The sequence below is a fragment of the Diadema antillarum genome, unplaced genomic scaffold (assembly GCF_040938485.1).
Source record: "Diadema antillarum isolate AM-2024a unplaced genomic scaffold, OU_Dant_1.0 scf00000136, whole genome shotgun sequence".
Classification (NCBI taxonomy): Eukaryota; Metazoa; Echinodermata; class Echinoidea; order Diadematoida; family Diadematidae; genus Diadema; species Diadema antillarum.
In genome coordinates this window covers 2,084,353-2,101,063 of record NW_027271025.1, presented here as the reverse complement: position 1 = coordinate 2,101,063, position 16,711 = coordinate 2,084,353, and the positions used below count along the sequence as shown (strand labels likewise).

Sequence of the window (16,711 nt, the reverse complement as noted above, 5' to 3'; positions counted from 1 at the left end):
GTGAATCAGAGTAAGTTTCACCGTTTTGGTTTGTTTCAGCCAAATCAATTTTTCTTTTAGCTTTTATAAATGCTTATATATAGACAAGTAAAACACTTATTTTGAACAATCTTCCTTCTGTTTCCAAATGTATGTCCAAATCTGACTTAGTGAATTTATTTATTAGTATTCATCTATGTCTCGTAAATAACATAAATTGTTGGTTATTTAATTTCATCAATGCTGTATTCCTCGTGTGATCACCAAGTGGTGACATGGGGAAATGTCATTGCCATTGTCAGGGGATATGGCCAGTTAGCACCGATATAGTGCCGATAGTTGCCTATAAATATAACTCATTATAAGCTTTTTGGCATGTATGCAGTTAAAGTCATGAATGTTCCAAGCATGCTCTATCGCCGCTTGCTGTGTGTTATGCGTTGTATGCACGCGAATATAACAGATGTTCCGGTATGGGTATTCCCCATTCCCATACAGTGCGTATATTATAACGTGATATACAATACTGCTTTGGTAACTTGATAAGATTGTATATTGTTAGGAAAAAGTACAGGACAAAAGGAGATTTGATTGGTGATTTGTGAGGATGGCGACCTCTGGAACAGGTAAACGACTTGCTCCAGGAAGGCAGAAACGGAAGCACCAAGAGGAGAGGGAACAAGATTCGAAGTCTACAAAGAGGCAGAAAATTGGATCAGTTCAAGTTCGAAGTGCTCTCCCTGCCACCAAGCTTAAACCTTTCCCTATCAGGCCTATCCACAGGTTTCAAAATCGCTACCCTTCCTTTCGGGATCCAGCTGAAATTGGCCATTTCTCTCTGGATGCAGACCGCCGTGTCCACTGCGATGCAAGATTCCTCGACGTCTACACTCATCCAAAGGACCCTGAGAAGATTAACTTTGACCTGAGACAGGGTTACAAGGAATTCATCGAGAGAGATGATGATGATAAAGACCGACTGGACAAGCTGACAGGTTGGATGTTGAAGAAGAGAGATGTGATATCAACGCGAAGAAAATCTCGGGAAACATCAGGTGCAGAGGAAAAGACGAATGAGGAAGGACAGATGGAAAGGTAGGCCTTGTATAACTTATAGAGCAACAATTGGAGAGCACGAGCGCCTGCAGGGCTGCATTCAGACCGAAGAACGCCGAACATCGCTCTATTTTACAATCTTTTGTATCATTATGATTATGACCGCAAGACGACTTGCAAATATTGAGCTGATATATTAGGTGATTGCATGGTCCAAAGAAATAGCAATTTGCTTCCTATACTATGCTAAACAGTATAGACATTCTGGTCGGGAAGATCAGGGGGTGAGAAGTGTCGAAATTACGTTGCAATCAGAGAATCAAAGTTGGAAATGTGATTAATAAGGGCAAAAACTATGTCGTTTTACGACAAATCTTATGGCACTCAGACTTCTGCCTCTAGAATCATTATAAATTCTCAGACAACTCCCCTGAATTATATTCTCACTAAATGTGACAACGAACAAGACGGTTAGCTCTAAAAAAACGGTCAGGAACCGTCGCAACAAAACTATCACTCCAACCATGGCGCTATCGGTGACACAAAGCGAGTTCATCGGTTTCACGATAAAAGCACCCGGGGGCGTACTGTCATATTCGTACACGGTACCGGTCTTGTGTGAAAAGCTTCGTTAGACCTTGGAGCTACGTATAGCTCCATGGTTAGACCACGGAGGTACATGGTTAGACCAGCATGGACCTACAACCATCGAAAATGCCAGCTCCATACACGTCCACACGCTCCGGCATAATTATGTAGGAGCGTCACCCCCGTTCCCCGCATTTATTCTAGCAAATTAATAGTCCAACATATTGGGTTTTTTGTGTGCGTGTGTGCGTGTTAACGTACCGTTACATGGGCAGTTTCACGTTGCTGCAACAGTTAGTTCAAGTCACACACACACACACACACACACACACACACACACACAATGCAAAGCTCCTGTAGCCCTCGCAATCTCTTTAGTAAGACATTTTGTCATAAACTATGCATTTCAATTTGGACACTTTAATCAAAGTTTAACACCTCGGAGGAAAATATTATGGTATTTGCGATTTTAAGTGACACATTTCAGGGACTTCACATATTGATCCGAACTCGTCAGTTGTTAATGATCTAAATGACAATCAAAATAATACGAACCACTTCGCCACAGACCCAATCAATAACTTTAGTATACTTCACTGGAATGCCAGAAGTTTAAACAAGAATTTTGAGTCATTAGAATGACTTATCTCTGTTCAAAATTTTCCTTTTTCTGAGATTGATATTTATAACGGAAAATGGCTACGTCACAACTCCCCCAATCTATTTGATATTGATGATTATAGATTGTTCTGTTCTGATTGTGAAAACAGTAGAGGTAGTGGGGTTGCCATTTATATCTACAATCATTTTCGTTTTAAAGTCAGAACAGTTATTCATACTGAAGGCTGTGAGGATTTGTTTATAGAAATTATTCATGAAAAACATAAAAACAAAATAGTTGGTGTCATTCCACCACAAATTATGCAGCAGAATGTTTTAAATCATCTTGAGGAGTTATTTTTTCATATGGATGCTCGTGAAAATAAAGAAGTTTATTTTATGGGTGATTACAACATTGATATATGATAAAAACAAATACGTATAGCTCTCATGTTATATGTTAACGTCGTTTGATTTTCAATCTCATAGCCAAAATCCGACGAGAATAACTCAAACCTCTAAAGCACTTCTAGATAATATATTTTCTAATGGTATTGATAGATAATTCTACCAGTGATACTTTAATATGATGTATCTGATCAAATGTCCACTTTTACAATCTCATCACAACATTAATGAAGCTTATCAGAAAAATGAAAAACGCCCAAGTTATACAGAAAAGAAATGTTGACTTATTGTAATCCGATTTAATGCAAAAACAGTGGAATGATGTTTTTCCTATCAGAATCAGATGCAGATAAGATGTATGATGTAATTTTGAATAAGTTTGTTTATTAAAACAATAAGAATAACCATTAAAGTTTGTTAGAAAAAATTTGAATCATGCACAAAGGGAATTATGCGTTCAATAAAAACATGATAATATAACACAATAAAATGTATAAAGAACAGTTATTACTCTGTGTGTTTCGATTTTGATAAATACAAAGAATATAGAAATAAATGCAGTAATCTAATTCATGTATCACGTAAAATGTATTATTCTCAAAGATCTGAAGACAATAGAAATTATGTGCATGGTTTGTGGGAAATTGTCAATGATATTATAGAGGAAAACAGAAAGAAACAGTTCCTGTATCTTATGATAGTGATAAAGCTAGTTTACAGATCCAGTGATATATCCAACGCATTTAACCATTCATTTTACTAGTATGGCCCCTAAATTAGCATAAAACATTGTTAAAAATTACAAAATGAATTCATGAATTTTCTTCTATCACAATTTGATAAGTCTTTCTTGCTCTTTTTTATTACTCCAGCAGATTATGATTGTTAGAACCCTGAAGTAAAGTAAACGTGAACCGGCAATGACGGACTTAGTGTGCATTTGTTGAAGAAAATAATTGTAAGTATAATCTAAGTATAATAATCCATATATTTTTTTATTCATCTATTTCTGCTGGTAAATGCCCTGATTCTTTAAAGATTGCCAAAGTGATTCCGATTTAAAAAAAAAGATAACCCTTTATTTCTTACAAACTACCGACAGATGTCTATATTACCCAGTAATTCTAAGATTCTGGAGAAAATTATTCATAAACGGTTTTATATTTTCTTAAACATAAATATTCTGTTTGCTCCTAATCACTTTGGTTTTAGAAAAAAAATTCAGCTGATTTCGCCATTATTCAATCATTAGATATATGGAAACAGAATGTCTTGCGAACAAAGAACATCTGATTGGAATATTTATGGATATATCAAAGGCATTATTTTGATACCATCAGTTATGACACTTTGACATATAAATTGATGAGATATGGTATGCGGGGTATTTTCTTTATCATGGATCATTGATTGCTTATCTTTATCAAATCTATGCGAAAACAATAGGTAATATTCCGCTTATCAAAATTTTCTAAATCTCATATAACATGTGGTGCTCCTCAAGGATCTAATTTATATTGGACCTCCTTATTTTCCTAATCTATATTAGTGATATTCTAAATTCATCTTTGCTTCTTAGTTGTATACTTTTTGCAGATGATACAAAAATTTTGTATTCCCATAAAAGTCTTAAAACATCTAGTGCCATCATTTAATATGGAAATATCTAAAGTGTCTCAATGGTTTGCTTGTGATAAATTGTCACCAAATTTTTCAAAAATGAAATTTATAAGATTTAAAGGTCATAATTTTTCAAATGTCAATAATGTTCACGTTACTGTATTTGTGTTGACAGACATCCAATCCTTGAAAAGAAAACTAATAGATTTTAAGGTATTCTTATTGATTCTAATATATCATGGAATGATCACATAATATAATGTTCATACCTCGGTTTCTATAGTGGTATCACAATTTCGCATTGTCTGAAAATCAAAGATATCCACACTTTTCAAACATGATCTATTGCCATATATATAATATATATATATATATATATATATATATATATATATATATATACTATACATATATGTATATGTTATACACACACGCACACAAACTTCTACACAAACTCTCCACACTTTTGCACTATGCTTCATCATTCCGCATTTTTCCCCACTCGGCATCTGCTCGGTGAGTGGTTAAAGGGTGTGTGCAGTTCTGGTCGAGGTGTAGATTTAACTTTTAAAGTTTTGCGAGATATTCAGAAACTACTCTATGAGATGTCATAGAGCATGCAGTTCTAAGGGGTATCAAAAGTTTATTCGATGAAAATCGGTTTTGAAATGGCTGAGATATCCAAAAACAAGGTGAAACAAAGAGATCCTTATAAAGTTGTGGCATGTCGCCTTTTATAATTGGCACTTTTTTGATATCTCAGCCATTTGAAAACCAATTTTCATCAAATAAACGTTGAATCCTTCTTAAAATTACATGCTCTTTCATATTTCATAAGAGGCTTTTCATTATCTCACTTAGGAATGTTCAAAACATGAATCCCTACCTCAGCCAGTACTGTACAGTCCCTTTTATTGTATGATCTTTAGTTGTATTATTTAGTGAGGCCATTATCCTCATCAAGCATTTCAAAGTATAAGTCCATCATCAGATGGAGCAAAATCAAACCTTTCCAAGAATACCTCACTTTTGACATAACAGGGAATTATTCTAGATGGTGTGCAGCTTTACTCACAAATATCTCAACTTAACAAGAATGGAGTTAGCTCGTTTTGCGACAAAACTCTTCAATTGTTGGACTATACGCTGCGTATAATTGGTGTTGTGGGACTTATTTTATGGTACTGTTCATGTCAGTTAAAAGTAGGGCGGCCTAGGCCTATGTTTGTTGTTGTTTTATACTGATCCCATGCTCTCATACCTCACCACTTACTTTCCCCCTTTTGTGCTATAGGTTAAAGGCTGACTTTGTCACGTTGAGAGGTCACATGACCAAGTTCCTCTGCACCCCGTACGAGAAACGGGAGGGTTGGGCCATGGCCGTGACCCTTTTCAGAGGCACTTACTACATCAGCGAAGTTGAGACAGAAGAAAAGAGGAGACGACGCGAAGCGCTGTCGGAGAAAGAAAAGGAAATGTCGTATTGGGGATACAAGTTTGAGCAGTATGTGACAAGTGGTAATTCAGTTTTTCTTTTTAAGTTCAATAACAAGAGAGCAATGTACCAAACTGAAGGCAAACACTTATAGAAAAAAAAGTAAGGTTAAACTATGAATTCGTTATTCAGACAGCGAAAAAAAGGCGAGAATATGAACCTTCAGAGTTATAAACCTTATTTCGCTTTCGGATTGATGAACCTTCAGAAAACGAATTTTATTTTCATTATCGGATTTACGAACTTTCGGAATAAGAAGCCTTTAATTCTAGTTTTCGGATTAACAAACATTTGAAATAACGATTTAGATAACCTCATTCTACTCCGGGAATTACAAAATCTTGGAAGAACGAACCCTTGAAAAAAAGCGAACTTTTTCTTATTGTCGTATTAACGAACCTTTTGGAATAAGAACCTGATTTCATTTTCTAAATTACAAACTTTCAGAATAGCGAGTCTTGGGAACAGCGAACCTTCAGAATAACGAGCAATCTGAATAATGAACCTTCGGAATTAAACCTTCTGAATAACAAACCTTCCGAATGACGAACCTCTGGAATAACGAACTGTATTAAATAACCGAATCCTTAACCTTCACTAATCATATATACGTACGTTTTCAAACTACAAAGCATAAAAGTAGAAACGAATTTGATGTTGTTGTCTGTTTCTTTGTTCGTTGTTTGTTCCATTTCCATCTGAGAAGATGGCTGGATAGCCCATATTCAGCTGCAATAGCTCGTCTTCCATGGGGTCCAGTTTGATGTTAGGCGGTATACCACTTCACTGGGTTAAACACCCTGCTCTTTGCGATGAATGAATGAAGCGGGATCTTTTACGTGCATGAGTTGTGACTCTCTCATACATGGGACCTCCATTTTATGTCCCATCCGAGGGACAGTGTGTTTTGCCTCTTGCTGGAGGGGACGGTATGATTACACACAACATTGCTCAGTGGGACTCGGGAATCGAACCTGGATCCTTCGGATTGCGGGGGAGACGAGCTACTTACTGAGCTAACTCGCCGCCATTCTCGTCTGAAATGTAAAATTTAAACGAAATTGATTAGATAGCACGGCAATTAGCATTGTTCTTCAGCGTATATATGTTCAAATTGTTTGCGAGTTTTCATCATTGTATTTGTCCGGTTATAACGAAATTTCGATATAACGAAAGAAAACTGCCGATCTGAGGACTTCGTTATAACGGCAGTGCATTACGTTTCAAATCTCTTAGGGTTGTTTGACAGGAGCAAATCTATTTAAGCCCATATAGTGCTCATCAGCAATGCTTATGCATTATGGCTATTTTTTTTTTTAACATACAGGACAAGTATGATGTCAATTATTGTAATTCTCACATGTCAGGTGATGGAAAGACGGCCTCTGTTGACACCTCAAAGCCTGTGAACAGCAACGAGGCGTTCTGTTCTGTGATTCAGACCAGTATGGGCTCTCACTCTTTGATATACAGTGGAGAGGTGGACTGTAGAATCAACCGACCTGGTACCGAGCCACCAGCAAACTACGTGGAGCTCAAGACATCCAAAATATGGGATAACAACCACCATGAGAGGAACTTCTACAGGTAAGCGATTGTGGTAGTTTTATATCCATGTGTGGGACTGAATATAATGATAATATGTACATCTCTGGCATATATATTACTATGCTTATGTTGTGTCAGCATCTTGTTAAAAAAAAAGAACCCTTGAAACAACAAACAGCTAAAACAATCTGGTAAACTAACAACCAAGCACACACAGTGGTCAAAGATGGAAAAGGACAATGGCAAGTTATGATTTGTATCAAGAAAAAAAAAATGATTTGGGTTACAAATTCTATTAAAAAAATAAAAAATAAAAAAATTAATATCTGAACACTCTAAAATCATAATATGATGAAGAATGATTAAACACAAGCAAATATGGAAATCCATACCACAAATAGATGTTAGATGATGTATTATGCATTCTCCTTCTCGTCTTTCTTCACAGATTCAAGCTAATTAGATGGTGGGCACAATCCTATCTTCTGGGCGTCCCTGAGATTATCTGTGGCTTCCGAGATGACAACGGTGTGGTGCATAGTCTGAAGTCATTCATGATATCGGACATGCCCAGCAGTGCTCGCGTAAGTTTGATTTTGAGTGACGAGATGCTACGCTGCGTGGGCTCTCACACTCTCGCGCATGCACTGACGTGCATGAAAGTATGTTGTCATTTGCATCAATGCGTGCATGAAAGTATGTTGTCATTTTGCATCAATGCACTCCCCTGAAAACAACTCTTATATCTTCTGACCTCAGCGTCTCAGTAAAAATAATTGACAAATTGCCCTCACCGACGTAAATAAACGCCAATTATTCAGCGCTGGAGTCATGATAAAAAATCATGGGCATTCGTATCGGGTAGGACTCGAACCAACACCCTCGTGAAGACAGGCGTCACGGCTGTTACTCAAACGCCATGTGAACGCTGAACAATCGGTGTTTATGTACGTCGACGAAGGGCAATTTGACAATCAGTTGCAAAAGAAGCTGCAAGACTAATTCATTTGAATGATATGCAGGGATAAGAACTGGTATCACTTGCTGTCAGGCGCCCGCTCGTTAGTCTAGTGGATATTATACACTAGGTCTGGAAATCAAGACGTTGTGGATTTGAGTCCCACCCGAGTATGTGTATGTCCATTAATTTTTATCATGAATGGCTATTCCTCAAACACGGAATAATCAGCATTCAATATTCTTTGTTGATGAAGGGCAATCTGTAGGTCAATCAGTTGCAATAAAAGAAAAATAGGTTCAACTTTGCAGCTTTACTAGTGTCACACTGGGAGAGCCTTTACGGGTGTAACTTTACACCTTTCAGACCAGCACCTATTTAAAGGTGCAAAGTTGCACCCGTAAAGGTGCTCCCATTTTGACAAAAGGTGCAAAGTTGAACATGTTTTTTTTTGTTTTTTTTTTAGAGTTCAGGGTCATTTGAATAAATCATTAAAACTTGTTTGTGCATTTGTCACCAAATCAAACATCACCAGAATGTGCAGCGGTGTTATAAAGTCAAAGGTTAAGATGCCATAGTCAAAGTTTGGAATTTACCCTGCCTGCTGCAACGAAAGAAGTAGCCTACTTGGGTGCAGTCATTCTTGGACTCGAAAGGAAACCCACAACAATTTTTCATGAATACGTTACCCTGCTAAGTAGGCCTACTGAGAAAATAAGAACATTGTGATAACTGAGTCTCTGTAACAAAATGTCATGGATGTGAATTTCATTGAGACTGAGGACCAGCGAAAAACAAAATGATCACACAAAAGTTTCTACTTCCGCAGTACCGTGCTGGTTAAACAGGACAGTTATTTTGGAGTCAATTCATTATACACAAAATGGAAAAAGAATTAGTCAATTTTACGTACTGCTCGGAGGATAGTCATTTGGTTTGTCTGATCTTATTTTACTCACGCAGGGAGCTTGGGATGGCGCCGTCTGCTGCAACTTTGCGGACCAACTGCTGTCTTACATCAAAGAAATCGCAAAAATCGATGACCCCAGGTAAGACAAGGGCAGAGTTAATGACGAACCGCCACTTTGATGCATCAAAAATGGAAAGCAAAACCCGTAATTCTTACAATCAAGCAAAGCCAACTGGACTGTCACCAAGATAGTACGCGTCACAAGTTTCATGCCTGAGCTGAAAGTGAGCTTGTGCGGTTCAAAAAAAAAAAAACAACAACAACAATCAAGGGTCAAATTCTACTAGATACACCCCACCCCAAGTGAGGGTCCCGTCCGGAGATGTAGGTATCATTGACCCTTGACCCCCCCCCCCCCCATTAGAAAACGTTACAATATTATACATTGATATTTTAATGTGTGTGTGTGTGTGTGTGTGTGTGTGTGTGTGTTTGTGTGTGTGTGTAAGTATAATGCACACGTGAAACTTGTATATCATGAACTTATACAGCACATACATCCATTAATGATTGGTGCTCTAAATACACGTACATTGTCCTTGTGTGGTTTCAGGGTGGTGTACATGCTGGAGAGGGCCCCAGGTTCGTCCGAAGTGACCTATGTCCTCCACGAGGATGGGAAGGAACAGTTCCTTACAGAGGAATTCATCTCAGCCTTTCACTAGAAAGAGCAGCATCCGGGGAAGAATCCATTGTTACGTCACGACAGCTGACGATCTACATGATTTTGTTATGAGACTTCTTCCCTTAACCCTTTTTGTGCTTTGAGTACCAACTGGCACAGAAAACCCCATAGTGATGTACACACTGTACAAAGTCCCTTGGACGGAGGAGGTTCTTGCTGCAACTATGAGGAAGGGGGCATAATGTTAGTACCTAATTGGGACGAATAATTCTGCAACATATAAGAACTACCAGGGATCTCTTTGGAACTACCGTCCATGACCCTTCCATGCATACTATTCCACCATACTGCCGCTTTTATACTGCCCTTGAGATGAAACTTGTGTGAGGATGAAACTTGTAAGAGTGACCTGTGTGAGGCTGAAATTTGTTTGAGTGAATTCATGTAGGCTATTAGTAATTGTCAGACTGCAGAGGTAGATGCCGGTGAAATGTGTCCATCAAAAGTATAGGGCCTGAGGATGAATGAATGAATGAATGAATGAATGAATGAATGAATGAATGAATGTGGGCATAATGTTAGTTACATTGGGACAAATTCTGCAGCATTCGTAAGAACTACCAACCATGACCCTGTACCATTCCACCACACTGCCACTTTTATACCGCCCTTTTGCCTTTTGATGAAACTTGTGAGTGAATTCATGTACCAACAAAATAAATCTCAGACTGAAGAGGTATATGCCGATGAAATGAATGAATGAATATGGGCATGATGTTAGTTACCTTGGGACAAATTCTTCAACATAAGAACTAAACATGACCCTGTACTATTCCACCATATACTGCCATGCACTTTTACACTGCCCTTTTGCCTTGGGATGAAACTTGTGTGAGGATGAGACTAATTGTTTGAGTGAATTCATGTACCATTAACTGCCAGACTGCAGAGTAGATGCCGGTTAAATGTGTCCGCCGAAAGTATAAAGATGAATGAATGAATGAATGAATGAATGAATGAATGAATGAATGAATGAATAATTAATTGATGGATGAATGAATGAATAAATTATCCAGTGCAATTCTAATCATTGTACATGTTTACAAAATAGTGGAGTCACATGGAGTAAGAAAGAATGATGTAGGAATTAACCAGAAAATGAGATGAATGATACTCGAATCTGAGCCCTTGCAATTCAGGCAGTCACAAAGTATTTTTCTTATTTTTTTACTGCTCAGTTTTGTGTTATTGTTAGATAGCTATCAATGATATATTCTATTCTATATATTCTTTATATTCTATATTCGCCAAAAAAATTATTGAATAACAAATTCAGTATATACATGATCAAGATGCATGCCTATTAATATTGTATTCAATACCAACTATATACGAATTATGCGATTACATATGAATGAGATACACCAAATAATGAAAAAAAAAAGAATGCACATAAAATATCAAACAGTGCTATTTAAGCACTGGCAACATGATTTTGTTGAGCGGGAGCTCAAGTTTGTTGATTCTGTTGTAAAAAGCATTTACTACTCACCAAAACAACAACTGATGTTGCAGTGGACCTGAGGGGTATATGATAATCTAGTTGCCAACTGAGTATTTGTCAGAGGTAGTAGCCCTTACTTGCATATTGTGATGGGTATGGAGCACAAACTGGTGCATGATTGCTTGAAGTAGCTACAGTCTATGTTGAGAAACACCGTTACTGCAGAATTAAGTTCATATATAGTCACAATATAATACAACTGTACAGTCAACTCTTCATACTGTGTGTATACGCCATACATATTGAGCACTACGAGTATAGATATTGCGTGAATTTGGACGTGCGAGACAGTTTTGCAGGTGGTTGACTCTCCAACAACGTTATTGGGATGAGAATGAAGTTTGATCACCTTTTAAGAAAACTATTATTCATTTTCCACATGTGGATGTGACACGTGTACTGTATATAGATTTTGTTATTTCGTGAACATCGGTACAAACGTGAAATAATATAAAAAAAATAAAAATCTGCAAACCAGTAGTAGCGTTGAAATCACATAAGTACAATTTCTACCAAAGTCGGAAGTTATTTTCCTACCAAAATATAAAAAGCTTCCGATTACATCGTAAGAGCAAATGCATCAGGTGAAAGACTATTCTGCAGTCCAAGGAGACTCAACTTGTGCAAAGTTTTGTCTATTTTCCTCTTATATAGTATCTTAACAGGATAAGAGGGAGATAACTTTTACATTCCATTCAGTTTAGTTCAATTCGATATTGTTGTCCATTTCTGGAAAGTTGCTTGCATGCATGCACATTACATCGGTAAGACATATAGAATGCATACATAGAGAGCACACGTATAACATAGACACATAGACATGATATGAGGACGTACAGAAGACAATATAGACTTTACTTGGGCTTTATTTTCTGACATAATACATGTGCCATCTTTGATGTTCGTTGCAATAGCTCTGGTCCTTTGATACTATACATATTTCATCTTTGACCAAACTTGGTAGACATCTGGATTATATAGAAGGCTTGTGGAAGATCGTTTCTATAACTATACATTTAATAATTCACATGCTTCATTTAATAGGTCAGGTCTGCTTACAATATGAATGGCGTGCAGTTATTGTCTATGTGCCTCGTGATCTATAGCAGTGTATATGGTATGAATGATTTAATCCATTGTTTAGGGGATTCCTCATGTAGTCCAGTTTCTTTTTATCCATCAAGAGATGTTTTGGTGAGGTTAACTACTGGTAGTTGTCTGATACATTTTGTAGATAACTCTGGCAGTGGAGGATTAGCACCTTGCCACTGAGGATAGACAATGAATGTTATGTTATGTCCTGTAATCAAAAAATATATACACTTGTACAGATTTAAAGATCTGAATGCTGTCTGCTTTCAGATTTGGGGCACATGTTCGTAGTAGTTAGCAGTAGTTCTCCGCAGTAAGTTGTATAACCTCATTTCCTATGTAACTTTTATCTTCTTACAATGAGCATGCAGTTGTTATAATGCCTCAAGATCTTTTAGCATTGTATGGTATAACATGATTTGATCTATTGTTTATGTGATCCTCAAGCATTCCGGTTTCGTTTTTTTTTTTTTTCATTTCATTTCATTTATTTCCATCATTCCACAAGGATAAAAAACACATAACATACAAATCAAAACAACGTTAACACAAGGTATTGTTACATTCATATGCTATACAAATCAGCACCAAGTATACACAACTATAATTATGAAAAATGGAATGCACATGAGAAAGCCTTTAAATGGCTTGTTTATAAGACTGTGCATACCTAATAATGTATAGAAACAGATTTGAACTGAGAAAACAAACAAGCAAACAATACAGAAACAAACAAACAAACAAACAAATTGACATCAAGATATATCTATCAAGATATCTATCAAGATATCTTTTGGTGGGGTTAACTACTGGTATATAGTTATCTTATAATCTGTCTGGCAATAGAGGATTACCACTTTGATACTGTGTGAGAAGACAGTGGGGTAAGATACACAATGAATATTAAACTGTAATGCCATGTAGTCAAAATATAGGAGCTTGATAAGTTATCAAAATAATCGACTTTAACAGAGATGATACGGCCATCGCCTGCTATGTGAGGTGGAGTGTAATATTGCTGACTGCAAAAATTCACATCCTTCTCAATATTAAACTTCATCAAGTTCAAGTTAAAGTTTATCATTTTCCATTTTAAATTTATCAATGGCGCACATATACTTACAATGTAAATAAAAAAGGAAAGACCTTTTTAAATACAAAGAGACTTTGTATGATGTTTTATACGAGATACTGAATCTGCCTTCACGAGTTATAGTCAGTGTATCTGATGACTGATTGGGTATGTGTGTGTGTGGGGGGGGGGCGGTAAGAGTGTGTGTATTATGCATGTTTACTTCTTCTCTTCTTCACTTGGCTTTTTCATCTTTTCATCATTTCATATTTGCCAAGATACACTTTATTCTTTTCACCGCAATGTTACATTACATGACTCGTAAGTCCATACATAATGAATGCACTATAAAACATTAGCCCTACGTATATTATTTTCTACATGAAAAATTATCTACACAGATTTTTTTTTTCTAACTAGCATTAACAATCATAAAACAACATTACGGCACATATACACTTGCACCTATAGCCCACTGCACTGATATAGGTGCCCTACTCCGTTAGATCATACAATTTAATATGTATTAAATGATTTGTAATGAAGTATGAGCAATATGCTTTTTCAGAAGCCGTCATTAAATTAGATGACGGTCTCCTGCATTTTTGTTTGTATTAATTCAATTGAAATATCAATGATTTTCCAATTGTTCTGTATGATTATAATTCACCTATACAATATTTCATTATTGGTACATTATCATGATCGCATATTCATTTTGTGTTGGATATCATTATAATCAATATGATGACTATTGGAATCGTTTGTCTATACTTTGTGAAAAATGCAGAAATAAAATAAAATCGATAAAATCAAATAAACAATAACAATGATGATAACAACAACAACAACAACAACAACAACAAATTACATGATCTCAGCAAAAATACAATTGTACATTAGTGAGGGCGCTGTGGCATAGTGGATAAGACTCCCGACTCCGCCGTGGCTACCTTTGGTGAATCATGAGATCTTATCCTTATTATTACTTTTTTTAAATAATTTTTATTATCATTATATGAAGAGCTTGCTTCCAAAAGGTGCTAAATCCATCATTTTCAATGGATAGGGCCTTTTGGAAGCAAGCTCTTTATATATATATATATATATATATATATATTATGTTGCGAATTCACGCATTGGCTCCAATATAACGAAGAATCAAGAAATAAACTATAATGTATTATTTCGCCAATAAAAAGTTTTCCTTCTTCAGGAATCTCGACGGCGAAATAATGCATTCCTAGTTTATTTCTGTATTCTTCGTTTTATATACATACTATCTCCCCCCATATATTCCATGACAACATGCCATGTCATGTCTAGGTGTGGCTCTGTGTAGCCATTCCTTTCCAGTTTCTCGACCAATCAGAGCCTCAGTCTTGGATCAACATCCTTCTATAACCCTTTCTCTGCCAGAGACTGTGGACAGTGTGTGGTACAACACTGAGGGGTTTTCTGTGTCAATGGGCATTTAAAGTGATCGTATAGTTTTGGTTGAGACCTAATTTTAGGTTTCTGACATTTTTTTTGTGTGTGTGTGTGTGAGATAATGAGAAACCTCTTATGAAATATGAAATAGCATGTAATTCCATGAGGAATTCAACGTTTATTTGATGAAAATTGGTTTTGAAATGGCTGAGATATCCAAAACAGAGCGATTCTAATAAAGTGTGGGACCCACACTTTATTACGATCGCTTTGTTTTACTTTGTTTTTGGATGTTTCATTTATTCCAAACCCAATTTTCACCAAATAAACTTTGAATTCCTCTTAAAATGGTATGCTCTGCACTAAGTGTTTTCTTGGTATCTCGCAGAAAGTTAAAAGCCCAATTCTCATCTCCACCAATACTGTACTATCCCTTTAAAGTACAGAAAGGGTTAATTCATCTCGTAACATAACGGGAGATAATTGGGTCTCGTTTCCCCGACCGCTAAACTCTGAGTGAAAATGAATTCAGGATGTATATGATTATCACATCGATCCCGTTACAGGGACATTAGCCATTATACACTCATCAACTACTCAGGAATCCCTTGTTCATCGTCAAAACTTACAGAAAATCCATTTTCTATACAATGGAATTATGGAGGTTGTCCTGTATAAGGAGGAAATACACTCTAAAAAAATCCGGGTCAGAACTGACACGGAACCGGGTCTGCTGGGGTCACACCCCGTTCCGGGTAAAAAATGACTTGAAATATGGTAATGAAGACCCGGAATGGGGTCACCCTGACCCAATTCATGACTCTGAATGGGGTCATATCTGACCCCATTCCTTGTCATTCTGACCCGGAACGGTGTGTGACCCCCAACGGACCCTTTCCTGGTCAGTTCTGACTCAGATGTTTTATGAATGTAGTACTGCTGGAAATTTCAATGAGTTAAACTAAAATGGAATTGAATACCTTAATATAAAAACGACACAAGTCCATAAAAAAATGCAGAAAAATATAGAAATCATTAAGTAATTTCCTATTTTCTTTTTAGTTTTTCTTTCAGTTAGTGGCATGTTACTCATACAAATTGAATGTATAAAACATTCATTTGACTGATCATCTATCTTTGTGTGACTTTGTAAAGGGTCTCCAAATACGACAACCGAATTTAGACTTTGGTCGTTTTTTATATTCAGGTTCAACTGAATTAGAATTGAATCGAATTTATTATCATAGTTCACAACAAAACCAAATCTAATACATATCACAAAACAAAACAAAAAATCATCACATTACAATTCAAGGCATAAAAGAAAAACGTATTGCTAAATATAATATATAATTAAAGTCTGTTCAAATATGTTATGCATTGATCAAAATTGATAAGAGAAAGAATAAATCAATCCCTGTTCAAGTTTCTGATGCCTTGTAGTTTCGGGTCATTATCAGGGGCACCGATAAGCTACTAGTATTGCTACTATATATCATGATAAAGATTTTTTGTTTGTTTGTTTGTTTGCTTGCTTGTTCATTTCCATCTGAGAAGATGGCTGGATAGCCCACATTCAGCTACACTGAGCTGGTCTCCCATGGGGTCCAGTTGTTGGATGTGAGGTGGGACCACTTCACCGGGTTAAACACCCTGCTCTTTGCGATGAATCAATGAAGCGGGATATTTTACGTGCATGAGTTGT

General features: G+C 36.5%; 1 protein-coding gene across 1 annotated transcript; it reads left to right on the top strand.

Moving 5' to 3' along the window:
* Window positions 1-586: 586 nt before the first annotated feature.
* On the top strand, window positions 587-9,887 carry LOC139721004 (decapping and exoribonuclease protein-like). The gene is made up of 6 exons (XM_071632334.1): window positions 587-1,074; window positions 5,546-5,766; window positions 7,114-7,333; window positions 7,743-7,878; window positions 9,216-9,301; window positions 9,776-9,887. Exons 1-6 carry the CDS (start codon window positions 587-589, stop codon window positions 9,885-9,887), a joined length of 1,263 nt encoding a protein of 420 aa, XP_071488435.1.
* Window positions 9,888-16,711: the final 6,824 nt, after the last annotated feature.

What these genes read in the sequence shown, in the direction of transcription:
- LOC139721004 (XM_071632334.1), top strand. Translation starts at nt 587, where the DNA reads ATGGCGACCTCTGGAACAGGTAAACGACTTGCTCCAGGAAGGCAGAAA. An exon ending in GAGGAAGGACAGATGGAAAG is followed by an intron (nt 1,075 to 5,545) that starts GTAGGCCTTGTA and finishes TTTGTGCTATAG; the next exon opens with GTTAAAGGCTGACTTTGTCA. An exon ending in ACATGCCCAGCAGTGCTCGC is followed by an intron (nt 7,879 to 9,215) that starts GTAAGTTTGATT and finishes TTACTCACGCAG; the next exon opens with GGAGCTTGGGATGGCGCCGT.